This window comes from Nerophis ophidion, linkage group LG16 (genome assembly GCF_033978795.1).
Source record: "Nerophis ophidion isolate RoL-2023_Sa linkage group LG16, RoL_Noph_v1.0, whole genome shotgun sequence".
NCBI lineage: Eukaryota > Metazoa > Chordata > Actinopteri > Syngnathiformes > Syngnathidae > Nerophis > Nerophis ophidion.
The window spans coordinates 42,888,467-42,915,629 of record NC_084626.1 but is presented as its reverse complement, the minus strand read 5'-3'; the positions used below and the strand labels follow the sequence as shown (position 1 = coordinate 42,915,629).

The window sequence follows — 27,163 nt, the reverse complement described above, 5'->3', positions numbered from 1 at the left end:
GAATGACACACACATTTCGGGAGAACATCCGCACCGTAACACAACATAAACACAACAGAACAAATCCCCAGATCCCTTGCAGCACTAACTCATCCGAGACTCTATAATATACCCCCCCCCCACACACACACACACCCCACCTCATACCCTGCAAGGGATCTGTATGGCTGTTGACCAAGTATGACTTGCATTCACTTGTGTGTGAAAAGCTGTAGATATTATGTGATTGGTGCTCTGTACTTCCCCCTACGTCCGTGTACACAGCGGCGTTTTAAAAAGTCATCAATTTTACTTTTTGAAACCGATAATGATCATTTCCGATATCACATTTTAAAGCATTTATCGGCCCATAATATCGGCAGTCCGATATTATTGGACATCTCTACTTATTATTGTTGATTGGCAACACTAAATTGGCCCTAATGTGTGAATGTTGAGGTTCTTTCGCCCGAGTGCAGCTGAAAGGGACAAGCGGTAAAAAAATGGATGGATATTACTGTTAATGGTTGCATTTTAAGTGCTCACACAAAAAGACCCAGGTGACAGGTTGGCTTTTTGTACTCTTCTTCTTGCAGCCGAAGGCTCGCCCCTGACGGCGGTGTGCGCCTGCGGCGCCTTCGGAGGCGGCCAGGGACGGTGGGCGGGGCATAGCTCCGGACCGTACGAGGCCTTCTTTGACGAAAAACCCACATTACTCTCAAGTTTTCCCACAATCCTCAGGGTGGAGATGATCCGGAGCGCCAGTGACGTCCGTGCTGTCGTGTCCCAAAGCCATGTCTCCATGGGGGGGGTCTTGGGTCTTGTCCCAGTGTTCTGTGAGGTCTTCCAGATGATTGGATGCTGGACATGTTGGACCGCGACAAGCCCATCTCTTCTGTGTGTGTGTGTGTGCGTGCGTGCGTGCGTGCGTGTGTGCGAGAGACCTTACGTGTGTGTGTGTGTGTGTGCGTGTGTGCGAGAGACCTTACGTGTGTGTGTGTGTGTGTGTGTGTGTGCGTGCGTGCTTGCGTGCGTGTGAGAGACCTTACGTGTGTGTGTGTGTGTGTGTGTGTGTGTGTGCGTGCGTGCGTGCGTGCGAGAGACCTTACGTGTGTGTGTGTGTGTGCGTGCGTGCCTGCGTGCGTGCGAGAGACCTTACGTGTGTGTGTGTGTGCGTGCGTGCGTGCGAGAGACCTTACGTGTGTGTGTGTGTGTGTGTGTGTGTGTGTGTGTGTGTGTGTGTGTGTGTGTGTGTGTGTGTGTGTGCGAGAGACCTTACGTGTGTGTGTGTGCGTGCGTGAGAGAGACCTTACGTGTGCGTGCGTGCGTGCGTACGTGAGAGAGACCTTACGTGTGTGTGTGTGTGTGTGTGTGTGTGTGTGTGTGTGTGTGTGTGTGTGTGTGTGTGCGTGCGTGCGTGAGTGCGTGCGTGCGAGAGACCTTACGTGTGTGTGTGTGTGCGTGTGTGTGCGAGAGACCTTACGTGTGTGCGTGCGTGAGAGACACCTTACGTGTGTGTGCGTGCGTGCGTGCGTGCGTGCGTGCGTGCGTGCGTGTGTGTGCGAGCGAGAGACCTTACGTGTGTGTGTGTGAGTGCGTGTGTGCGTGCGAGAGACCTTACGTGTGTGTGCGTGCGTGCGTGTGAGAGAGACCTTGTGAGTGTGTGTTTGCGTGCATGCGTGAGAGAGAGAGACCTTACAAGGGTGTGTGTGTGCGTGCGTGCGTGCGTGCGTGAGAGAGAGACCTTGTGAGTGTGTGTGTGTGTTTGCGTGCGTGAGAGAGAGAGACCTTACAAGTGTGTGTGTTTGCGTGTGTGTGTGTGTGTGTGTGTCAAGTCAGAATCTGCTGACTACTGGAATTTCTGACTTTCACCCCCAGCCTGATCTCAGCAGCCTTGACAGGATGGCAGGAGGAGCATCAAATGTTCCACTTCACCCACAAACAATCGCTTTGCTTCATCCGCCCCGTTTCCTTTTTTTCTGCTTCTTTTGGCTTAACCCCCCCCCCCGTCCCCTCCCCTCAAGCATTATTATGCAAGTGTTACCTTTTTACCTTTGTTTTCCCCTTAGGAGCTTTTACACTGAACTTACAAAAGAGTCTTTGTGGAACGGGGTCACCTGACCGGACCGTTTTTTTTATACTTTTCACGGCGTGCGGACCCCCGGCCACGGTGAGACCCCCCCTACCCCCCAACTGTGAACAGCACTTAAGACCCCCCACGCCCCCAAAGCTGCTTTGCCGACTACCCATGGTGCATTGCCTGTGTCCACGCCGAGAAGGGAGTCCTAGGCGTTGCCGCCATGTGACGGCGGAGAATCGACATGTGAATTGTACGTCCCGGCCCCTCCCCTCCTCCTCCCCCCCATAGGGAATCAGGTATGGTACGTCTTAACTGGAGGAAAACCTTATGCATGTTTGTTGTTCCTGTTAGTGGTTTAGCAGGACCCCAAAACACTGGACTTTCATTTTGAAGCCAACCTTTGTACTGCGGAGGTCCAAAGTCCCAAATCCGGCTGTGCTCGGTAGACCTTTAGAGCGGCTCGGCGGTTACCAGACTCATGCGGACGGCTTGACGGGACGAGTGTAGACCCCCTACCCCCCACCCCCCACCCCATTGGCTGCGTTCCCACTGCAGGGTCCAAAGTCCCATTCAGATTTTTCAGTCAAATTCAATCTTTTTAGTGGCCGTTCAGTACAAAAAAGTATCCAAATCCATAATGTTTAACTTTTAAACATACAAAGTTAGCCCAAAAGCTAGTCTAAAACAAAGTTAGCCCAAAAGCTAGTCTAAAACATTAACTCAATCAAAATGTATGATTTCCAAGTACAAACTAACACAATTAGCTAATATGAGACTTTAGCATACTTTAGAATGTATGATTTTTAAGTATAAACAAACAAAATTAGCAAAAAAGCTAGCCTAAAAAATTAACATGCTAATACAAGACCCATTAGCATACTTCAAAATGTATGATTTCCAAGTGTAAACACACCAAATTAGCTAAGAAGCTAGCCTAAAACATTATATACACTAATTAACTAATATAAGAGACTTCAGCATACTTTAAAATGTATGATTTCTAAGTACAAACAAACAAAATTTGCTAAAAAGCTATCCTAAAACATTAACATGCTAAAAAAATAGACTTTAGCATACTTCAAAATGTATGATTTCTAAGTATAAACAAACAAACTTTGCTAAAATGTTAACCTAAAACAATAATATGCTAATATAAGAGACATTAGCATACATCAAGATGTATGATTTATAAGTACAAACAAAAAAATTTTGCTAAAAAGCTATCCTAAAACATTAACATGCTAAAAAAATAGACTTCAGCATACTTCAAAATGTATGATTTCTAAGTATAAACAAACAAACTTTGCTAAAATGCTAACCTAAAACATTAATATGCCAATATAGGAGACATTAGCATAGATCAAGATGTATGATTTCTAAGTATAAACAAACAAAACTAGCTCAAAAGCTAGCCTAAAACATATAGTAATAAACTAATATAAGAGACATTAGCATACTTCAAAATGTATTATTTTTAAGTACAAACAAACAAAATAAAGTAAAGAGCTAGTATAATGCATTAGAATGCTAATATAAGACATTAGCATACTTCAAAATGTATGATATCTAAGAATAAAATAAACCAAATTAGCTAAAAAGCTAGCCTAAAACATTAACATGATAATATCATACATCAGCATACTTCTAAATGTATGATTTCTTAGTATAATTAAACAAAATTTGCTAAAAAGCTAACCTAAAACATTAACATGCTAATAAAGGAGATATTAGAATACTTCAAAATGTATGATTTCTAAGTACAGACAAACAAAATTTGCTAAAAAGCTAACCTAGAACATTAACATGCTAATATAAGAGATATTAGCATACTTCAAAATATATGATTTCTAAATAGAAACAAACCAAATTAGCTAAAAAGCTAGCCTAAAACTTTATATACTAATCAACTAATATAAGCGACATTAGCATACTTCAAAATGTGTTTTCTAGAACAAACAAACAAACTTTGCTAAAAAAGTTAACCTAAAACATTAACATGCTACTATAAGAGACATTAGCATAAACAAACATCAGCAAAAAAAGCTAACCTAAAACATTAACATGCTAATATAAGATACGTTATCATACTTCAAAATGTAGGAATTATAAGTATAAATAAACAAAATTTGCTAAAAAGCTAACCTAAAACATTAACATGCTAATATAAGATACATTATCATACTTCAAAATGTAATTTCTAAGTATAAACAAACAACATTTGCTAAAAAGCTAACCTAAAACATTAACATGCTAATATAAGAGACATTAGCATACTTAAAAATGTATGATTTCTAAGTATATACGAACAAAATTTGCTAAAAAGCTAACCTAAACTATTAACGCGCTAATATAAGAGACATTAACATACTTCAAAATGTATGATTTCTAAGTATAAACAAACAAAATCTGCTAAAAAGCTAGCCTTAAACATTAACATGCTAAAATAAGATACATTAGCATACTTCAAAATGTATGATTTCTAAATACAAACAAACAAAATCCGCTAAAAAACTAGCCTAAAGAATTATATACTAATCAACTAATATAAGAGACATTAGCATACTTCAAAATGTATGATTTCTAAGTACAAACAAACAAAATTAGCTAAAAAGCTAACCTAAAATATTAACATGCTAATAAAATAGACTTTAGCTTACTTCAAAGTGTAAAGTTAAAGTTAATTATTAGTATTTTTGCTTAACAGCACAGTTATCACAAACTTTGATGTTTTTGGGTTTAAACATTCAAAATCAGCTAAAAAAAATGTTAGCATGTTAATGAGAGTTTAGCAAACTTCCAAGATGGCGCCAACTATCAAAAATCCTCATTTTTAGTTTGAAACAAACAATTAGCTAAAAGGTTAGCCTGTGAATATAAGAGAATCTTGCATAACAACCGTTAGCATGATAATTATTAGTATTTTGGCTTGACAAACCATAATTTTTAGGTATAAATATTCAAAATCAGCTAAAAAAACAAAACAAAAAAACATTACCTTGCTAATGAGAGTTTAGCAAACTTCCAAGATGAAGCCAACTGTTAAAAAATCCTCAATTTTAGTTTGACACATACAAAATTAGCTATAAGGTTAGCATAAGTTGTTAGCATGCAAATACAAGAGAAGTTTGCATAAAAATGTTAGCATGTTAATAATTCCAAGCGAGCGCCAGCTATCAAAAACTCTCATATTTAGTTTGAAACATACAACATTAAGGTAAGCATAAGATGTTAGCATGCAAAAATAACAGAATCTAGCATAAAAAAACCTTAGCATGTATGATTTCTAAGTATAAAAACAATTAAATTCCGAGATGGCGCCGGCTATCAAAAATTCTAATTTTTAGTTTGAAATATACAAAATTAGCACAAAGGTTAGCACAATATGTTAGCATGCGAAAATAAGAGAAGCTACATAAAAAAATGTTAGCATGTTTATTATTAACATTTTTGCTTAACAGCACAGTTATCACAAACCATGTTTTCTTTTTAGGTTTAAACATTCAAAATCAGCTAAAAAAAAACTACTTAAAAAAAATTCTTAATTTCAATTTGAAACATACAAAATTAGTTTAAAGGTTAGCATGCGAAAATAAGAGACGCTAGCATAAAAATACTTATACATGTTAATTATTAGTATTTTGGCTTGACAAACCATCATTTTTTTAGGTTTAAACATTCAAAATCTGCTAAAAAACAAAAACAAAAAAAACATTAGCATGCTAATGACAGTTTAGCATACTTCGTATCAAAAATCCTCTTTTTTTAGTTAGGGGTGGCATAAGACAACAAAAAGGGATTAAGCTGCAGTGTGAACGAAGCCTTAAACAACAACTCTAGCTCCCAAACCCCGCTGGTAGTTGCAAAGTCCCGAACGTGAGAAGACGTATTTTGTTAAGGAATTGTACATAAATGAAATGTGTATTTTTGCACAGGCAGTTTTTTGTACGCGCAAACATTTTTGGGTACCGTTTTTGGAAAAAGAGTCCTTATTTGTTTAGGAAGAATCTGATCAAGTCTTTCACTGCCAAGTCTATGTATTGCAATACGTGCATGTCTTTATACACTACACACATATATATAATATATATAATATATATATATATATATATGTATATGTGTGTGTGTGTGTGTATAGACTGAGAAGCCTACGTTCTTTCGTTCGTTGTTTCCACTGAAGCACGTTCGTGTTGACGGCGAAAACCTTTATCACAAGTCACGTGTTTGCATTCACGAAACATTTACGTTGCCACCTGGCGTAGCTGTGTGAGCCAATCAGGAGCCGCGGCTCTATCACGTGACTTTGCAAAAGCTGGTGTTCCGGGCGGCTGACGTCACTTGGCGTGCGCGTGCGTCGTCATTGCCAAAACAAGTCATTTGAACCCACAGCTTTTGAAAAATAATATCAAAATTAAGAAAAGTGCCTGAATTCGTTTCACCCTGTTTGAGGACAGTAGTGTTTTTGTTTTGTTTTAAACTAACTTGAATGTTCAGTGTTGCGTTCAAGTCTGCCTGTGAATCCGAAATGTGGTAATACTTGGAGTTTGGCAGCTGCCCGGTAGTGATATGCGATACCACTCGTTTTCTTGTCGATCCGACACCATTCAGGCCGATACTTAGTGCAAATATACATAACGTGTCCGCTGAAATATATATATATAACAAAAAACCGTGTATTTTCAAAAGAATAACTGTAAAAATGTAAGAAAGAAGAGCAAAATTGGAATCTGTTGAGAAATATCTAAAATAATGTACTTAAGTCACCTGTAACACAAAGTCTTTAAATACATATCATATCGATTTTTAGCATTTTTTTAAATAAATATCAAGTAGTCCCAACTCACCTGTGTTGACCTTAGTAGAAAAGTTTAGATAAAAAGTTTAGCTCTCAATATAATAAAAAAACAGAGTACAAAGTTTAGATAGTTAATAAAAAAAAACATAACTTATGAATTAATTAGAAAAATTACAACAGCTATAATAAACATTGTTAAAAGTGTAACTGAACATTTATATTTAAAAAGAGCGAAATAATCAGCACGCACTGAGAAAAGGCTAAAATATCGGAATAAATAATAAAATACTAAAACTAAGAAAATTAGAGCGAAATAATCAGCGCACACTGAAAAAAAGCTAAAATATTCGAATAAATAATAAAATACTAAAAATGTAAGAAAAAAAGAGCGAAATAATCGGCACGCACTGAGAAAAAGCTAAAATATTCTAATAAATAATAATACACTTAGGTCAAGTAGTTAAACAATCGGGTTATTTTTATTGTATTCTTAAATGGTAAAAATAAATACTAAAAATGTAAGAGCAAAATAATCAGCACACTGAGAAAAAGCTAAAATATTGTAATAAATTATAATACACTTAGGTCAAGTAGTTAAACAATCGGATTATTTTATTTTGTGTTTATATTGGTAAAAAAAAATTTTTAAGAAAACGAGCGAAATAATCAGCACATAATGAGAAAAAGCTAAAATATTGTAATAAATAATATTATACTTAGGTCAAGTAGTTAAACAATCGGGTCATTTGTATTTTATTCTTAAATGGTTAAAAAAAATCAAAATGTGGTGGAAAAAAAGAGCAAAATAATCATCACAATAAGAAAAAGCTGAAATATTCTAATAAATAATAATATACTTGCGTCAAGTTTTTACACAATCGGGTTATTTTTATATTTTTAAATGGTAAAAAAAAATACAAATATAAGGAATAAAGACTGAAATAATCAGCACACACTGAGAAAAAGCTGAAATATTCTAATAAATAATATCCTTAGGTCTAATAGTTCAACAATCGGATTATTTTAATTTTATTCTTAAATTGGTAAAAAAAAAAAAAAACTAAAAATGTAAGAAAAAAAGAGCGAAATAGTCAGCACGTAAAGAGAAAAATAAAATACTTAATATTATACTTAGGTCAGGTACTTAAACAATCGGGTTATTTGTATTGTATTCTTAAATGGTAAAAAAATATATATATTCATAAGGAAAAAAGAGTGAAATCACCACGTAATGACAAAAAGCTAAAATATTCTAATAAATAATATACTTGGGTCAAGTAGTTAACAAACCGGTTATTTTTATTTTATTCTTAAATGCCCTTCCATCTATTTTCTACCGCTTATTCCCTCCGGGGTTGAATGGTTAAACAAAAATACTAAAAATGTAGGGAAAAAAGAGCAAAATAATCATCATATAATAAGAAAAAACTAAAATATTCTAATAAATAATAATGTACTTAGGTCAAGTGGTTAAACAATCGGGTTATTTTTATTTTATTCTTAAAGGGTTTAAAAAAATACTAAAAATTTAGGGAAAAAAGTGAAATAATTATCACATACTGAGAAAAAGCTGAAATATTCTAATAAATAATAATACACTTAGGTCAAATACTCAATCGGATTATTTTTTATTTTATTCTTAAATGGTAAAAAATATATATATATATATGTATATATATATATATATATATACACATATATATATATGTCTTGATTGGATTATCCAGAGAATAGTGCTCGATACCGTGGTAGAGCGCAATATGTAGGTGAGGGAAAAAATCACAAGACTACTTCATCTCTACAGATCTGTTTCATGAGGGGTTCCCTCAATCATCATCTCCTGATGATTGAGGGAACCCCTCATGAAACAGATCTGTAGAGATGAAGTAGTCTTGTGATTTTTTTCCCACACCTACATATATATATATATGTATATATATATACATATATATATATGTATTTATATATACATATATATATATATGTATATATATATACATATATATACACATATACATATATATATACACATATATACATACATATATATATATACACATATACATATATATATACACATATATACATACATATATATATGTATATATATGTTTATATATATATGTATATATACACGTATATATATATACATATGTATATACGTATATATATATGTATATATATACATATGTATATACGTATATATATATGTGTGTATATATATATGTATGTATGTATGTATATATATGTATGTATATATATGTATATATACACATATATGTGTATATATTTATATATATATGTATGTATGTATATATGTATGTATATATGTATGTATATATATATACATATGTGTATATATATATACGTATGTATATATACATATATATACGTATATATGTAGGTGTGGGAAAAAATCACAAGACTACTTCATCTCTACAGATCTGTTTCATGAGGGGTTCCCTCAATCATCAGGAGATTTTAACATCTCCTGATGATTGAGGGAACCCCTCATGAAACAGATCTGTAGAGATGAAGTAGTCTTGTGATTTTTTCCCACACCTACATATTGCGCTCTACCACGGTATCGAGCACTATTCTCCGGATAATCCAATCAAGACATATATACGTATATATATATATACGTATGTATATGTATATATACATATATATATGTATATATATATACGAATGTATATATACATATATATACATAAATATATATACATATATATATGTATATATATACATATGCATATATATACATATATATACGTATATATATACACATATGTATGTATATATGTACATGTATATATATATATAAGTATGTATATATATGTATGTATATATGTATACATATATACATACATATATATGTATATACATATCTATACATATATATATACACATATATATACATATGTATATATACATATATATATATATATGCATATGTATATATACATATATACACATATATATATACATATGTATATATACATATATATATACATATGTATATATACATATATACACATATATATATACATATGTATATATACATATATATATACATATGTATATATACATATATACACATATATATATACATATGTATATATATATATATATAAGGAAAAAAAGAGTGAAATAATCAGCACGTGATGAGAAAAAGCTAAAATATTGTAACAAAAAATAATATACTAAGGTCAAGTAGTTAACAAACCGGTTATTTTTCTTCTATTTTTAAATGCCCTTCCATCCATGGAATGGTTAAACAGAAATACTAAAAATGTAGGGGGAAAAAAACATCATATAATAAGAAAAAGCTAAAATATTTTAATAAATAATAATATGCTTAGGTCAATTAGTTAAACATTCAGGTTAATTATTTTATTTCTTAAATGGTAAAAAAAAAAAATGTTAGCAAAAAAGAGCGAAATAATCAGCAAGCAATGAGAAAAAGCTAAAATATTCTAATATTATACTTACTCATGTAAAATACAAAGCTGTTTTTGCATTTTTACATCCAAATATACTTCTACCTTTCAGCATGTGGCCCTTGGAGCAAAGTATGGTTATTGTGATCATCAAGTTGTGGTATCGACACATCATTACTGGCAGTATGAAACATGGCAAGGTGTGTTAAAGCCCTGTGGTCTGGTCTTCAGGAGTTGTCCATCACAACTTTTTGTTTGCTTCACACTCCACTCACCTCAGCTGGAGTGCAAGTAAGTTTTCCTTCATCAGAACTGTGGACTTGGAATGTGAACATGAAAAGTACAGCTCATGACACACAAAAAAAAAAGCCTGTGATGTTTTCTTTTTTTCCTGATGAATCATTTTCAGCTGGACTTTTGTTGTATTGGCTGCTACGTCACTCATGAACAAACATGTTAGAAATACTATTTAAAGAGGAAAAAAAAAAGATTGTATAGTATATTTGTTTTGTAACAAGTTTCTGTAAATAAAATAATTTATACTATTTATATGAAGAAAACAGGTCTCTGCCTCCTTCCTCAAACAGTAAGTCAAACCTTTTATTATTATTTACACATTTCTCAAACAAACTAGGAAGTGTAAGAAAAAAAGCACTTTGTTTACATGTTGATGACTCTGGATAACTTCTGGACTCTGTTGAGCAGCAAGTCCCCCTTCTTGATGGTCTCCTGGTACTGCCAGTTCTTGCTGTCAGGTCTGGGAGAAGAGAGAGCAAAAAAAAAAGGAAAGGATGAGGAGGTTTTCCCCTTAAAGGAGAAGAAAAGTGAGGAATGTTACCGGTTTGTTTCCACGATTTCGTTGACTTTATCGATCTTGCAGTGCAGGCGTCCTGCAGCGATGAAGCGAGACAGTTCCCTGAGGACACAAGATTGAAGGCACTGAAGAAAATAACTTTTGATATCAGGTCTGAGGCGGTATCGGACTCGGGGCTGGACGATGATAGATAGATAGTACTTTATTGATTCCTTCAGGAGAGTTCCTTCAGGAAAATTAAAATTCCAGCAGCAGTGTACAGAGTTGAGATCAATTTAAATAAAAGTAAAAAGTAAATAATGGGGGTTTAAATGGAAACACAATAGATAATTATTACAACAAGAATAAAAAAGAAAAAGCAACAATGGGAATAAAAATATAACAGTAAAATAAGAATATAACAAGACAAAGTAGGCAGTAGTGACCATGTTATGAAAACGTATTGCACTGTTATTGTTTTGCATCCCCCGCCCCAGAGAGGCGTTTACAGTCTAATGGCGTGTGGGACAAAGGAGTTTTTGAGTCTATTAGAAGTGATGAAGATGAAGTGATATCCGTACTTTTTATTATGGTATTAAATATTAACGTAATAGATTAGGTTTTAATCAGTATCAGCCGATTTTTGTGGAGCAAAAAAGTAAAGTAAGTGATTGTTATTAGAGACCGGTGTGATGTCTCTTTGGGACAAACCTATTGTATTTCTAAGGTTTTATTATTATTAGATGTAATTTGACCCCTTAACATGCTTCACAACTCACCAAATTTGACACATCAGGACTGGCGAAAATTGCCATCTAATCAAAAAACCAAACCCCAAAGCTCAAAATTGCGCTCTAGCGCCCCCTAGGAAGGAAACACAGACAAAACTGACTCTTAACTTCCAGTAGGAATGTCGTAGAAACATGAAAGAAGAAGTTAGACCTGTATTTCATACACTGACACCCCCCCAGCTAAAATCAACAGGAAGATTGCAGTTCCCCCTTCAATACAAAAGTGGTCGTGTCGGCTTCAAATAATTACAGGAGAGAGATTGAACCCTTTTGATTAAACGTTGATGAAAGAGTTTTAATTACTGCTCCGGTTTTGATTTTATGAGCCCGCAAAGAACCTCTGCGCTGCTGCAGTTACAAGATGGCGGCTTCCTGCTCAGACAAAACTGCTTCTAACTCCCCGTAGGACTGTCATACACACATGAAACAAAATCCCCAATGTAGGTCTCACAGTGGTCACCCCCAGCTAAAATCAACAGGAAGTTTGCTATCCCCCCTTCTATTCACAATACATTAGAGTCTCAAAATGGCGGCACCAAGGCGTCCTTATAAAATACCCAAGCCACTTTACAACTGTTATTACTATGAGACTGATGTATAGCACACAACACATAACTGATGTATAACACACAACTTTTTCCTCTGGGTAATAATCCATCCATCTTCTACCACTTATCCGAGCTTGGGTTGCGGGGGCAGCCGCCCAATCAATCCTGTCCTACGCTGCTTGCAGCTTTAATATTATTTGATATTTTACGGTAACGTGTTAATAATTGCTCCCGAGTATAAGTCGCACCCCCGGCCAAACTACGAAAAAAAACGGCGACTTATAGTCCGAAAAATACGGTACTCAAAGCGCTTTGACAATATTTCCACATTCACACACTGATGGCGGGAGCTGCCATGCAAGACGCTAACCAGCACCCATCAGGAGCAAGGGTGGTGTCTTGCTCAAGGACACAACGGACGTGACTAGAATGGGAGAAGGTGGGGATTGAACCAGGAACCCTCAGGTTGCTGGCACAGCCACTCTCCCGACTGCTTAAAAATACCTTAAGCTTGTAGAAAAAAATACATGTTTGTCGTTTTTGTGTTGAGCTGTTTAAAAACATTTCATTAACGCAATTTTGTTGTCCAGTCATGGTAATAAAAAATGTAACTTTTCTGTCTAAGGCTCACTTTTTGGTGACCAAACATTCTACCTCTTTCTGCAATCAAAGGCAATTAATTTGGAACAAACTGCGATTAGTCACGATTGAATATTTGAATCGTTTGACAGCCCTGAGATAATTGCTAATAATAGTTAGGTTCCCTATAATGTTGTAATTGTGATTAATTAGAGAGAGAGAGGGAGCAATCAGTGAGTTGCTATAGTGACAGTGATGCTGTAAGCTCCGCCCCCTCATGGCGAGCAGAATAAAGGTGGGTGTGTACTCACTGGTCGATGAACTCGGTGCTGACGCCAAAGGCCTCGGCCATGTAGCCCAGGGTGAGGGAGCGGTAGGACTCCAGCAGCTGGCTGTAGGCCTGGATCCTCATCTCTCTCACATAGTAGCGGTAATGTGGGGCGAAGAGCCAGTCCTTCTTCATCTCCTGCTCCACCGTGGCTGTGCAACACAAACACCACCGTGGAAAACATCAACACACATCCTATTTCCTGGACTATAAGCCGCTACTTTTTCCCCCCACACTGCGGTTTATAAAACTGTGAGGCTGATTTTCTTCTCTAACGGTCATAATGTTTTATATTCAACAAATAATGTTCATATTACACTGACAGAGACGCTGATATGGTGTGTTATTGTTTGTACTGTGGCGCCATCTTTTGGACGAGTTAGCTCACTGCGAGTTGAAAATGTGCCTCCTGTTTTGAGCCTTTGACTCAGGGGTGTCCAAACTTTTTCCACTGAGGGCTTCATATGGCGTCACATTAGTGAAAAAAATCCAAGCGCATAAAAACTGTTATCGTGCGCGCCGTCTTCGTTTTGGCACTTTGTGGGCAGTTATTCTTACACAGCCCCTCCTTTCTGATTGGTCAGGCGAAAATCGCTCAGGGCCAATCAGAAGTATAGCAGGGCGGGTCATCATCAATATGTATCAAAATAATACAGCTCTTGTCGACAAACAAATTCTAAAAAGTCCACATTTAGTGGAGTTGTGGAAAATGCCAATTGAATTGTATCTAAAAGTCTTTGAAGAAGGTAATGTCTCATCTGTTGAGAGAACATCACATAGTTAATTAAGTGTCAAGATATATCTATTTTCATACACATACAACCAGTCCACACATGTCAATGATGGAAATTATATTTTCAAATATGTTTTCTTTCCTCTCTTGTCTGTTTTAAAAAATATTTTTATTTATCTAATATTTGTATATGTAAATATTGAATGTATGCCACAATGGGGGACTATTAATTTTATTTCCTCTATCTACTTTAGGTTTACACCAGAGTCTACCCGAACCCACTTAGCTATGCGTACTTCATATCAGGACCACATGATTTGCATATGGGTCTTATTATTGATGTTATGATTGCTATTACTATTTTAGTAGAATAATGAATGACAGGTTATCAATACAATTAATGAATATGGTTTTAATATTACTATAAAAAGTATTTAAGCTTCTGCAAACAATTCAAACTATGGAAAATTAGACATCAGCCCAGACCAGTACAGATGGCAGAGTTAAAAATATGTATTTAAAAAAACAACAAAAAAAGCTAGCTCCATACATTAAGCAAATTAAATCTGAGAGATAATAGTGTAAGACTTACTTTTTCAGCCATGATAGCCCCGTGAAAACCTGACATTTATAACAAATCAAACCGTTTGGAAATGAGTTGAAAATTGAGCAAGTTATGGTTATTTAAATAGTACATGTTTCTTGACAAGTATGTACTGGGCGTGGCCAGCTACCTGAGGTAAGATGGCCGCCACGTTGTCATTGACTGACAGCGCTCAGAGCCAATCAGAAAGAAGGGGCTGTCCAACCATTCCTGCCCCCAAAGTGCCAAAACAAACATGAGAGCGCGAGGAGAGATGCCAGACCGAGAGCGCACATAAAAGCACCACACGCGCGCAAAAAGACGAAGCGCGCACCACACGCGCGCGAAGTGGAGAATCAGCGCACGATAACAGTTTTTATGCGCTTGGATTTTTGGCACTAATGTGACGCCATAGCTTCACACTAAAAAATCAAAGCCAGCGGGGGCCATCTTCATAATTTTTATTTTAAAAACCAATACAATATATGTATAAAAAAATATACATTTAGGCCTCCACTCAGTTATGATCCCGGGGACCCCAAAGGGTTTTGGTAAAAAAGAATACTAAAAATGTCTCATTATTCAGTATTATTATTTTTATTATTATGCAAGTTTTAAATCTCTAGATCAACATTAGGAAAAAAAATAGAAAAAAGACAAAATATGCAATATTTTCACCCAATAACTTTTTTAGGTGGATTATTTGAGATTATATAATAATTGGAGCCTTAATTTTGGATTTTGATTCATTATTATTTGTTGAGCTTAAACACACTTGAAAACAAATCACACTAAAATAATTGGGGATCCCAAAGTGTCCTACTCATTAAAGTGTTCAAAAATATGTGGTGAGTGCTTGAAGTGGCCCAGCAGTCAGTCAGAGCTTCTGAAATGCTGCATTGAGACAGGACAGCTCCGCTCACTGCAAGCTGCAAAGTGTGCACCATGCAGGCCAGACTAACTACACCAAACTCCACCGTCGTGCGTTGTCCCTGACCACAACGTAAGCTTTCGCCTCGGGTTGGTTTTTGTCTTATTTTTGTTTTTTCTCTGTGGAGTCTTACAGCCACAACTGTGTGGTACTACTTTTTTTCGGTGTTCGCTTTTCATCCTTCTTCCGCTTGTATTCATCGTGTATCTCCTCATGATTCTTGAAGAGGTGGGAGATCAAATTGCTGGTATTAAAGGAAGACGTCTTGGTTCCTCCTCACATAACCAACTTGTTGCGGTCATTGCAAATTGCCAGTTTTTTATCCGTCAGAGACACTTTTAAAAAAATCCCAAACCATAGACGTGGTTTCGCTCGTCAGCCACCGAGCTCAATGGCTTGTTAGGCATGGCTACAGCACCGGCAACAACACACTCTTGTTGTTGTTATGCTCCAGTCGCGGCGGTTTGATGAGGTCATCAAGCGTCGCCAGTAAACCTCTCACACAACCTGTGTTGTGTGTGGGAGAGGGGAGGGGCTACTGACTGGGAGAAGCAACTGCTTCAGTACCACTCCGTACAGCGGCGTTTTAAAAAGTCATACATTTTACTTTTTGAAACCGATAATTTCCGATATTACATTTTAAAGCATTTATCGGCCGATATTATCGGACATCTCTATTGTTAACTTACAATTGCATTCTTCTTGTATTGTTTCAGTTTCGTACATTTTGACCAAAATGTCTCCGAGGAGTTATTGAGTCTGTTTAGCTGATTGGAGAACGAGCTCCAGAAGCTTGTGGGTCCATGACCATGACTTCTGTTTTGTTTGATTTTGCCGTTTTACTGCCATGTTACAGACACCGTCTGGAAACAATGAAATTATGTATACAAACATTTAGAAAATCTTTCGTGACGGTATATATATCTGCAGCCTAAAGTCAGATGTGGCTAATATATGTACACATGTTTATTTCTTCTATAATTTGGGGGGTGCATCTTAAATACCGGTGTGCTTTATAGCCCGGACCTTTTGGTACTTAGAAGCAACAAAAAAGGTGAAAGGATTCTCACCCAGAGACTGGAAGAAGACGGAGTAGCGACACTCGTAGAGGGAGAAAAGATACTGACGCACGGCAGGCAGACTGTGCAGCACCTCCAGGATCTCCGCTCCTTTTATTACCTGGAACAAAACATGGGCGTCATCTAAAGACCGCAAGAGACATGTTCTCCTACTGCACCTTTTCACGCAGGTTCGGCCGTTTGAGGGCGATCATGCACACGTAGACCGTGTAGGTGACGAAGGTCTTGTAGTCCATGAGCTCGTAGGACGTGAAGGTGGAGACTGTGTCCAGGAAGAGCTCGGCGGCTTGCTTGAAGTCCCTGATGGCCACGCAGTACAGGCCCTGGTAGACTTTCAGCCGGTTCCTCCTGTCCCAGTCACCGCCCTCCTCGATCAGGCTGCAGGAGGAGAGGAGGTGGGATCAATTTGAGGGACAAATGCAACAAAAAATGCGACATCACCTCTTGGCTTTCTCGGAGTTGCGTGTGATGAGGTCACTGTCCATGTAGAAGAGGCCGATCCTCAACAGGTAGAAGACGATGTCCAGTCGGTGACCCAGGGCCACGGTTTTGTCATAGGTCTTCCTGAAGGCTGTTAGGGCGCTTTCCTGTGGAGGCACAAGGCATACGTGGACTTTTTCCACATGTGTGCGTGCAGAACCAGAGAACTAGAGCTATTCTTTTATCCTCAATCCATGTTATCCTCAGTTTTCTGACAGTCAAAACTGTATTTTGAAATTAAAATATAAATAGGCCTCAAGACACAATTAATTAAAGACCAGGGGATGTAGTGGTACAAAAATGTCAGGGTACACTTGGGCTGGGCAATATATGGAATATACTCTCTATATTGCGGGTTTGACTCTGTGCGATGTAGAAAATGACTATATCATGATATTGGAGTATACGTTCTCACGCAGTTGCTTTTAGCTGCAGGCATTACACTACAGGCTCTTCTCACTCTTTCTTGTCTCTGCTTCTCACAGAGACATAAAACAAGCGCACCTTCTTACATACATCACATACTGTCACGAGAGAGGTAGCGACATGAGTAACGTTAGTTGTGATGCTAGCCGTGCTGTGCAAGTGGTAATACGAGAGATAGAAGGTGCAGATCTGGTGACAAATGAAGGAAGAATTAATCCCCAAGAAAAACAGAAGGGGGTCCGTCGTCTGGCAATGGTTTGGCTTCAAGTGGGAAAATGTTGAACAGACAACCGTAATATATCAAGTATGTAGCAAAAGCATTGCTACAAAAAGTAGCGGCACTGCTAATTTGAAGCATCATTTGAAAAGTCACCCACTAGAGAATGAAGAGTGCTTGAAACTGCACATCAACATCTCCGGCCGGTGCCACCCAACAAAATGCCGAAGCAATCATTTCTACATCAACACCGTATGAAAAAAATAGTCAACAACAGAATGAGAAAACGTCCGCAGGAACCTACCACATAGTGAAGGACATACACTGTTTGATTTCCTATTATGCAGCTCATTTTTATTTGACACTTATTGAAATATCTTGTGTGACATCATGCACAAAAGTGCACTTTATTTGTTTCAAACTATTGTAGTGGCGTTCTGTACAAAAAGTGCTCTTTAATTTAGTGTTATTTCGATGTCATCTTAGTGACATCATGCACTCATAGTTTGTTTAAAAATGTCTCTGACAATCTTGCACTTTCTGTCATGAATGTTTGTGCCACTGCTTAATAACTGTTTAATAAATACCCTTTTGGTCAATTGACTTAGTTGTGATTTCCCTCTCTGCATGAACTTTTAAAAGTAGCATATATATCAATGCAGTAGGAAGAAGAATGTGTTAATGTAGACCAGTGGTTCTTAACCTTGTTGGAGATACCGAACCCCACCAGTTTCATATGCGCATTCACCGAACCCTCCTTTTTTTTTTTTAATTCAAGACAAAGTTATATGTTTTTGGTAACACTTTAGTATGGGGAACATATTCTAAGTAACAAAGACTTAATTTAGAGTTATTTTGTTAGGGTTCGGGTTAGGGTTATAATAAGCCCATGCCGAATAAGGCATTAATAAGTAGTAAGGAGCCAATATGTTTCTAATTTGCATGTTAATAAGCAACTAATAGATGGTGAATATGTGTTCCCCATACTAAAGTGTTACCATGTTTTTTACTGGTGCACAAAATGAATCGTGCATGAACATCACCTTGTTCAAACAACTAAACCAACGCAGTGCATAAACTCACAACAAATTACACACCTGCAAATCAGTCTGTTGCCGTATCCGTAATACGCCGATAGGGAGAAGTTTTTATGTACACGATGAGTTGGGTGTGTATTGACTAACGCCGAACCCCTGAGCCCGACTCACCGAACCCCTAGAGTTCGATCGAACCCAGGTTAAGAACCACTGATGTAGACACATAGAATCATCATACTGCTGTGATTATATGCATCAAGTGTTCATTCAAGGCTAAGGCAAAATATGAAGATATATATTGTGTATCGTGACATGGCCTAAAAATATTCAGATATTTAAAAAAAGGCCATATTGCCCAGCCCTATTTTGCAGCATTTTTCTTTTGCATTTGCTTTTGATATTGCTGTTTTGATGTGATTGTAACACTTTCCCATGCAGTTGTTTTAATGGTGTTTGTGTGTTTTGTACTGCTGGATCCTTTCTGTATTTGGAGCGTGTCGAATGTTCTGTGAGGTATTTACCTTGTCGCCGATCCTGATCAGGTATTCGGCTCTGGCCATCATGGCATCTCTGATCTCGCTCTCTCCAAGGTTCTTCTCAGCATCCTCCAACACGTCGTCAAGCCTCTTCAGCTCCTCCTCGTTGGCCTTCTTCATTTTGCTGAGCAGGTCACCTTCCTGCTGCCACTTGAGGTCCTTGCACAGGCTTTCATAGTAGGGGGCCATGTCTAGACGACACAAATATGCATCACTCAATAGGGCCGCACGGTTAATCGACATTGAGGTTTTTATTAGTGCGATAAATAACCGGGGTTATTTTTTCCCCCGCCGTCACTAACAATTGAGTGACAGACATGTTTGCCAATTGCGTTCATTCGCCTCTCGCTTCAAACAGAAGATGTCTCACTCTGTGGATCGATCTCAACACCTGGGCATGTTTTTTTTTTTAAAGTAAAACAAAATAAGCGCAGTCATTCCATATTTTTGTCTCGGTGGGCGGAGAGCAAGGCGCCAACTTTACACACACAGGAAGCATGCCAGTAAGAAGTGCCGAAAAGTAACAAAAATTAGGAAGAAAAAATGACTACTCAGCCATATGTCCCGATGCGGTAATATTTCAGCTTCAAACCGGACGGGCAATATGAGCCCATCAACACGGATGAACGAGCGAGATTGCCGTGGTCTGGTAAAGGCAAAAAACAAAAACACAACGTCCCACCTTTTTTCCAACTGGGGGAAAAAAATGCACTTTAAGATGTGCAATATTTATTGAAGTAAAATTTATGTTTACAGAAATGATTCGATGTATTAAAATGGGTTTTTTTGTATATTTATTTAGGATAAAGTTATTTCCCTTCCTATTACAGTACAATGCTAAACAATTCTACAGTAATGAAAAAGAAAAGTTGATATCCTTTTAACACGCATTATCATTATTATAATAATATTACATTATAATTAGATGTTTATATATTCGTTTTATATCATTTTAAACGGTTACTTGAAATATTATATAGGATAATAATATTACATCAGGGGTCACCAACGCGGTGCCCGCGGGCACCAGGTAGCCCGTAAGGACCAGATGAGTCGCCCGCTGGCCTGTTCTAAAAATAGCTCAAATAGCAGCACTTACCAGTGAGCTGCCTCTATTTTTTTAATGTTATTTATTTACTAGTAAGCTGGTCTAACTCTGCTCGACATTTTTAATTCTAAGAGAGACAAAACTCAAATAGAATTAGAAAATCCAAGAAAATATTTTAAAGATTTGGTCTTCACTTGTTTAAATAAATGCATTTATTTTTTTTACTTTGCTTCTTATAACTTTCAGAAAGACAATTTTAGAGAAAAAAATACAACCTTAAAAATTATTTTAGGATTTTTAAACACATATACCTTTTTACTTTTTAAATTCCTTCCTCTTCTTTCCTGACAATTTAAATCAATGTTCAAGTAAATTTGTTTTATCAGAAAGAATAATAAATAGATTTTAGTTTAATTCTTAATCTTAGCTTCTGTTTTTTCGACGAAGAATATTTGTCAAATATTTCTTCAAACTTATGATTAAAATTCACAAAAATTATTCTGGCAAATCAAGAAAATCTGTAGCATCAAATTTAAATCTTATTTCAAAGTCTTTGGAATTTCTTTTAAAATTTTTGTTCTGGAAAATCTAGGAGTAATGATTTGTCTTTGTTAGAAATATAGCTTGGTCTAATTTGTTATATGTTCTAACAAAGTGCAGATTGGATTTTAACCTATTTAAAATATGTCATCAAAATTCTAAAATTAATCTTAATCAGGAAAATTTACTAATGATGTTCCGTAAATTATTTTTTAAATTTTTTCACAAAGATTCGAATTAGCTCGTTTTTCTCTTCTTTTTTTTGGTTGAATTTTGAATTTTAAAGAGTCGAAATTGAAGATAAAATGTTTCAAAATTTAAGTTTCATTTTTTTCCTGTTTTCTCCTCTTTTAAACTGTTCAAGTAAGTGTTTTTTTCATCATTTATTCTCTACAAAAAACCTTCCGTAAAAGTAAAAAAAAATGTTCGACGGAATGACAGACAGAAACACCCATTTTTTTATGTATATAGATTTATTTATCAAAGGTAAATTGAGCAAATTGGCTATTTCTGGCAATTTATTTAAGTGTGTATCAAACTGGTAGCCCTTCGCATTAATCAGTACCCAAGAAGTAGCTCTTGGTTTCAAAAAGGTTGGTGACCCCTGGTCTAAAGTGTGGCACCTTGAGACAAGAATATATCGATTGCCAGTCTAAGTAAAATGGCTTCTCCCACTGGTTATTTTCTCAGTTTTATGCATTTTGATGAATATAAAAATCGCGAATCGAATCGCAATTTGAAGAGAAAAAATCGCAATGGGGTTTGTGATCAAAATAGTTCAACACTATCACTTAACACAACTTTCTTTCTTTTCTTAGTTTATTTTGAACATGAGGACATTTACAACACAATACATCACACAGTTTATTCCTATCGCGCCGATTATATTGTACCATATGTCCTGGCAAGTAATCTGCGTTCAAAGGACTCCGGTTTATTCGTGATTCCTAAAGCCCAAAAAAAGTCTGCGGGCTATAGAGCGTTTTCCGTTCGGGCTCCAGTACTCTGGAATGCCCTCCCGGTAACAGTTCGAGATGCTACCTCAGTAGAAGCATTTAAGCCTCATCTTAAAACTCATTTGTATACTCTAGCCTTTAAATAAACCCCCTTTTAAGACCAGTTGATCTGCCGTTTCTTTTCTTTTTCTCCTCTGTCCCACTCTCCTTTGTGGAGGGGGTCCGGTCCGGTGGCCATGAATGAAGTACTGGCTGTCCAGAGTCGGGACCCAGGATGGACCGCTCGCCTGTTTATCAGCTGGGGACATCTCTGCGCTGCTGATCCGCCTCCGCTTGGGATGGTTTCCTGTTGGCTCTACTATGGACGGGACTCTCGCTACTATATTGGATCCACTTTGGACTGGACTCTCACCGTTATGTTAGATCCACTATGGATTGGACTTTCACAATATCATGTTAGACCCGCTCGACATCCATTGCTTTCGGTCCCCTGGTTTCCTCATAGTCATCATTGTCACCGACGTCACATTGGGTGTGAGTTTTTCCTTGCCCTTATGTACGCACTACAGAGGATGTTGTTGTGGTTTATGCAGCCCTTTGAGACACCTGTGATTTAGGGCTATATAAAATAAACATTGATTGATTGACTTATTGATTATTCCATACTGTTCTAGTGTGGCACCTTGAGACAAGAATATTTTGATTGCCAGTCGAAGTTACTCGTTATTTTCTCTGTTTTATACATTTTCATGAATAATAAAATCGCGAATCGAATCGCGATTTGAAGAGAAAAAAATCGCAATGGGGTTTGTGCTCCAAATCGTTCATTATCACTTCACAAAACTGACCAACTATTGATTTTGTGACACAAAATCTAAAGTTACATGTTAAATGAACTTTGACGACAAGTTTTATTGAGTGACTGCGTGATAAAATGATACTTTTTATTCAAGCTAGCGTCCTAATTATCGGTTATGTGCTTGCTGTTAGTATGAATTATCACACCGCGTTTAACGTAGTCCTACTATTATTAAAACAGTTAGACAACATACATAACACTTGAATATGTTTATATTGTGTGTGAAGTTTAAAATAAGATAAATAGTGATGCTAACTCACTGTTAGCTTTAATAGCATCCATCAGCTCCGTCTTCACTTTAGCATCCTGGCGATGGCCGTCCATGGTCAGCAAGAACTTCAGCTGTGCTATCCTCAGGTCGGGATTCTTGGGCAGACCCTCTTCTTCGAGATTCTCCAGCGGCATTTTGTCTAAAAGTGGACACTAAATGAATATAAATAAATTTCTTCAGGCAGAGCAGGAGGAAGGTTTGATGCTAGCCAACGATGACTCGGTGTTTCCGCCCGACTGTCAGTCAACGAGGAGGGAAAACAAGACCATGTTTTGCTTACTGCCCCCTGCTGGCCGCACCACGGAACAGCAACTCACTTGAAATACCGTTAAGATTATTAATACGGGTGTGGGAAAAATCGATTCGAATACGAATCGCAATTCTCAGTATGTGGAATTAAATTATGGAATTGATTAAGAAAATAAGTTAAACATTGTACTGATATGATCCAGTTTAAGAGAATGTTTAAATTAATAGTGCTTACACTGCAAAAAGTCAGTGTTCAAAAACAAGAAAAAAAAACACAAAAATGAGGGGTATTTTACTTGAACTAAGCAAAATTATCTGCCAATAGAAAAAGAAAATTTGGCTCGTCAAGACTTTCCAAAACAAGTGAAATTAGCTAACTTCAATGAACCCAAAAATACCTCGAAATAAGTATATTCTCACTAATAACAAGTGTACTACTACAGTATACGAGTACGTATTTTCTATTGTTTCATTGAAAAAAAAACAGCAAAATCTATTTGGCTGTCATCTGTTTTAATATGAGAAACAATTGTGTCAAAGTCATGATTTTGTTTTACATTCTTGAAATAAGAAATTCTTACTTTAAAAAGTAGTTTTATACTTGTGAGTGTTGATGACACAGCTTTGCAACATTTGATATTCTCGTTTCAAACATGTTTTATTCAATATAGGCCATCAAATCTCAGCTACAAGCTGTAATGTCTTACTGAGATCATTTAGGACCTAAACACTTAAAACAAGTAAAACACTCTAACATAAAATCTTATGTATGGCCGCGCAAGTCCCGGGATGCCCTAAATGTTCATAACACACCCAGCCGAGTCCCATGGGGAGAGGGGATGAAAGTTGGAAAAGTCAGCAAAAGTCCCAAAAATGTTCAAAATACCTACACAGGTTCGAGTCCCACAAGTTCCGCCGTCGGCCGGGATGCCCAAAATGTCCAAAACGCGCCCAGCAAAGTCCCACGGGAAGGTGGGGAGAAAAGTGAGAAAAGTCGGGGAAATGTTCAAAAAGTCCCACCCGAGTTCGAGTGTGCACTCAAACTCGGACCCGGTTGGGACTCGAACCTGGGTAGGTATTTAGAAAATTTTGGGGGACTTTTGGCGACTTTTCTCATTTTCCCCCCCTACTTCCCGTGGGACTTTGCTGGGTGCGTTTTGGACAATTTTTGTATCCCAGGACTTGTGTGGCCGGCGGCGGGACTGATGGGACTGGAACCCGGGGAGGTATTTTGGACACAATTGGGACTTTTGAACATTTTGGCCGCCTTTTCCCCCTCTTCTTCCCTGCTTTCCTGTGCACCATTGCTGGGTGTGTTTTGGACACTTGGACAAAAATAGTTTCAAGCATATTTTACTCAAAATAGGTCATAAAATGTCGGAAACAAGCTTTAATATCTTACTGAGATCATTGAGAGCAAAACCCTTAAAACAAGTAAAAGACTCCAACATAAAATCTGCTTAGTGAGAAGAATTATCTTACCAGACAGAAAATAAGCAAATATCACCCTTATTTCAGATATTTCATCTTACTTAGATTTCAGTTTTTGCAGTGTACAAAGCACAAAGAAGAATAATTATGAGAAACACTTTCAAACTTATTGAAAATAAGATATTCTTCATCTTAGCATGTTAATAATGACTGAATTAATTAAGTACATATTACAAAACTGTTTTGTTACTCATTCACAGATGTAATTTTGATATTTTGCTGTAAAGAAGGTCAGTGAATTAATCCAGTGGTTCTCAAATGGGGGTACTTGAAGGTATGCCAAGGGGTACGTGAGATTTTTACAAATATTCTAAAAATAGCAACAAATCAAAAATCCTTTATAAATATATGTATTGAATAATACTCCAACAAAATATGAATGTAAGTTCATAAAGTGTGAAAAGAAATGCAACAATGCAATATTCAGTGTTGACAGCTAGATTTTTTGTGGACATGTTTTATAAATATTGATGTTAAAGACGTCTTTTTTTGTGAAGAAATGTTTGGAATTAAGTTGATGAATCCAGACGGATCTCTATTACAATCCCCAAAGAGGGCATTTTAAGTTGATGATTACTTCTATGTGTAGAAATCTTTATTTAGAATTGAATCACTTGTTTATTTTTCAACAAGTTTTTAGTTATTTTTATATATATATTTTTTCAAATAGTTCAAGAAAGACAACTACAAATGAGCAATATTTTGTACTGTTATACAATTTATTAATTTAGAAACTGATGACATAGTGCCGTATTTTACTTCTTTATCTCTTTTTTTCAAGCAAAAATGATTTGCTCTGATTAGGGGGTACTTGAATTAAAAAAAATGTTCACAGGGGGTACATCACTGAAAAAAGGTTGAGAACCACTGAATTAATGTATATATTTGTGGGCGCTCTGACGTGGGAAAGGAGTAAGATTAAATAAGCTCTACTTCTTCCTACTGTTTTTCAAACATGTTGAACCATATATTCCATAAGTAATCACAATAGAAATAACAAAATAAATAAATAATACTCGGTGAAGTACAAACCTTTTTCCTTATGAGTTGGGAAATTGTGTTAGATGTAAATATAAACGGAATACAATGATTTAAAAATCATTTTCAACCCATATTCAGTTGAATATGCTACAAAGACAACATATTTGATGTTCAAACTCATAAACTTTTTTTGCAAATAATAATTAACTTAGAATTTCGTGGCTGCAACACGTGCCAAAGTAGTTGGGAAAGGGCATGTTCACTACTGTGTTACATCACCTTTTCTTTTAACAACACTCAATAAACGTTTGGGAACTGAGGAAACTAATTAATGAAGCTTTGAGAGTGGAATTCTTTCCCATTCTTGTTTTATGTAGAGCTTCAGTCGTTCAACAGTCCAGGGTCTCCGCTGTTGTATTTTACGCTTCATAATGCGCCACACATTTTCCATGGGAGACAGGTCTGGACTGCAGGCGGGCCAGGAAAGTACCCCCACTCTTTTTTTTACGAAGCCACGCTGTTGTAACACGTGCTGAATGTGGCTTGGCATTGTCTTGCTGAAATAAGCAGGGGCGTCCATGAAAAAGACGGCGTTTAGATGGCAGCATATGTTGTTCCAAAACCTGTATGTACCTTTCAGCATTAATTGTGCCTTCACAGATGTGTAAGTTACCCATGCCTTGGGCACTAATGCACCCCCATACGATCACAGATGCCCGGCTTTTGAACTTTGCGTCGATAACAGTCTGGATGGTTCGCTTCCCCTTTGGTCCGGATGACACGATGTCGAATATTTCCAAAAACAACTTGAAATGTGGACTCAACAGACCACAGAACACGGCATAGCTCGGTTGATAGAGTGGCCGTGCCAGCAACTTAAGGGTTACAGGTTCGATTCCCGCTTCCGCCATCCTAGTCACTGCCGTTGTGTCCTTGGGCAAGACACTTTACCCACCTGCTCCCAGTGCCACCCACACTGGTTTGAATGTAACTTAGATATTGGGTTTCACTATGTAAAGCACTTTGAGTCACTAGAGAAAAGCGCTATATAAATATAATTCCCTTCACTTCACTTCCACTTTGCATCAGTCCATCTTAGAGAAGCCGGTGGCGTTTCTGGATGTTGTTGATAAATGGCTTTCGCTTTGCAAAGTAGAGCTTTAACTTGCACTTACAGATGTAGCGACCAACTGTATTTAGTGACAGTGGTTTTCTGAAGTGTTCCTAAGCCCATGTGGTGATATCCTTTAGAGATTGATGTCGGTTTTTAATACAGTGCTGTCTGAGGGATCGAAAGTCACCATCATTCAATGTTGGTTTCCCGCTTACGTGGAGTGATTTCTCCAGATTCTCTGAACCTTTTGATGATATTATGGACCGTAGATGTTGAAATCCCTCAATTTCTTGCAATTG

General features: G+C 36.9%; 2 protein-coding genes across 3 annotated transcripts in view; one reads left to right on the top strand and one right to left on the bottom strand.

Moving 5' to 3' along the window:
- The window catches only part of LOC133535427 (ataxin-7), a 127,633-nt gene extending 116,779 nt beyond the window's left edge, over positions 1 to 10,854 (top strand). For both annotated transcript variants that reach the window (XM_061875259.1, XM_061875258.1), the window contains 2 exons: positions 576 to 2,355; positions 10,407 to 10,854. In XM_061875259.1, the coding sequence (XP_061731243.1) occupies positions 576 to 593 (18 nt within the window). In that variant the 3' untranslated portion in view covers positions 594 to 2,355; positions 10,407 to 10,854. The remainder of the gene's footprint in view (positions 1 to 575; positions 2,356 to 10,406) is intronic.
- A 15-nt stretch (positions 10,855 to 10,869) lies between these two features.
- On the bottom strand, positions 10,870 to 23,287 carry psmd6 (proteasome 26S subunit, non-ATPase 6). Its single transcript, XM_061875261.1, has 8 exons — positions 23,019 to 23,287; positions 19,341 to 19,546; positions 17,101 to 17,246; positions 16,818 to 17,037; positions 16,651 to 16,759; positions 13,317 to 13,485; positions 11,133 to 11,210; positions 10,870 to 11,051 (listed from the first exon to the last, which is right to left on the bottom strand). Exons 1-8 carry the CDS (start codon positions 23,161 to 23,163, stop codon positions 10,955 to 10,957), a joined length of 1,170 nt encoding a protein of 389 aa, XP_061731245.1. The 5' UTR covers positions 23,164 to 23,287; the 3' UTR covers positions 10,870 to 10,954.
- Positions 23,288 to 27,163: the final 3,876 nt, after the last annotated feature.

Coding starts and splice junctions, on each gene's coding strand:
- psmd6 (XM_061875261.1), bottom strand. CDS start 23,163: ATGCCGCTGGAGAATCTCGAAGAAGAGGGTCTGCCCAAGAATCCCGAC. Junction 11,211..13,316: donor AGCACCGAGTTCATCGACCA/GTGAGTACACAC, acceptor TTGTGTCCTCAG/GGAACTGTCTCGCTTCATCG. Junction 11,052..11,132: donor GAAATCGTGGAAACAAACCG/GTAACATTCCTC, acceptor CTCTTCTCCCAG/ACCTGACAGCAAGAACTGGC.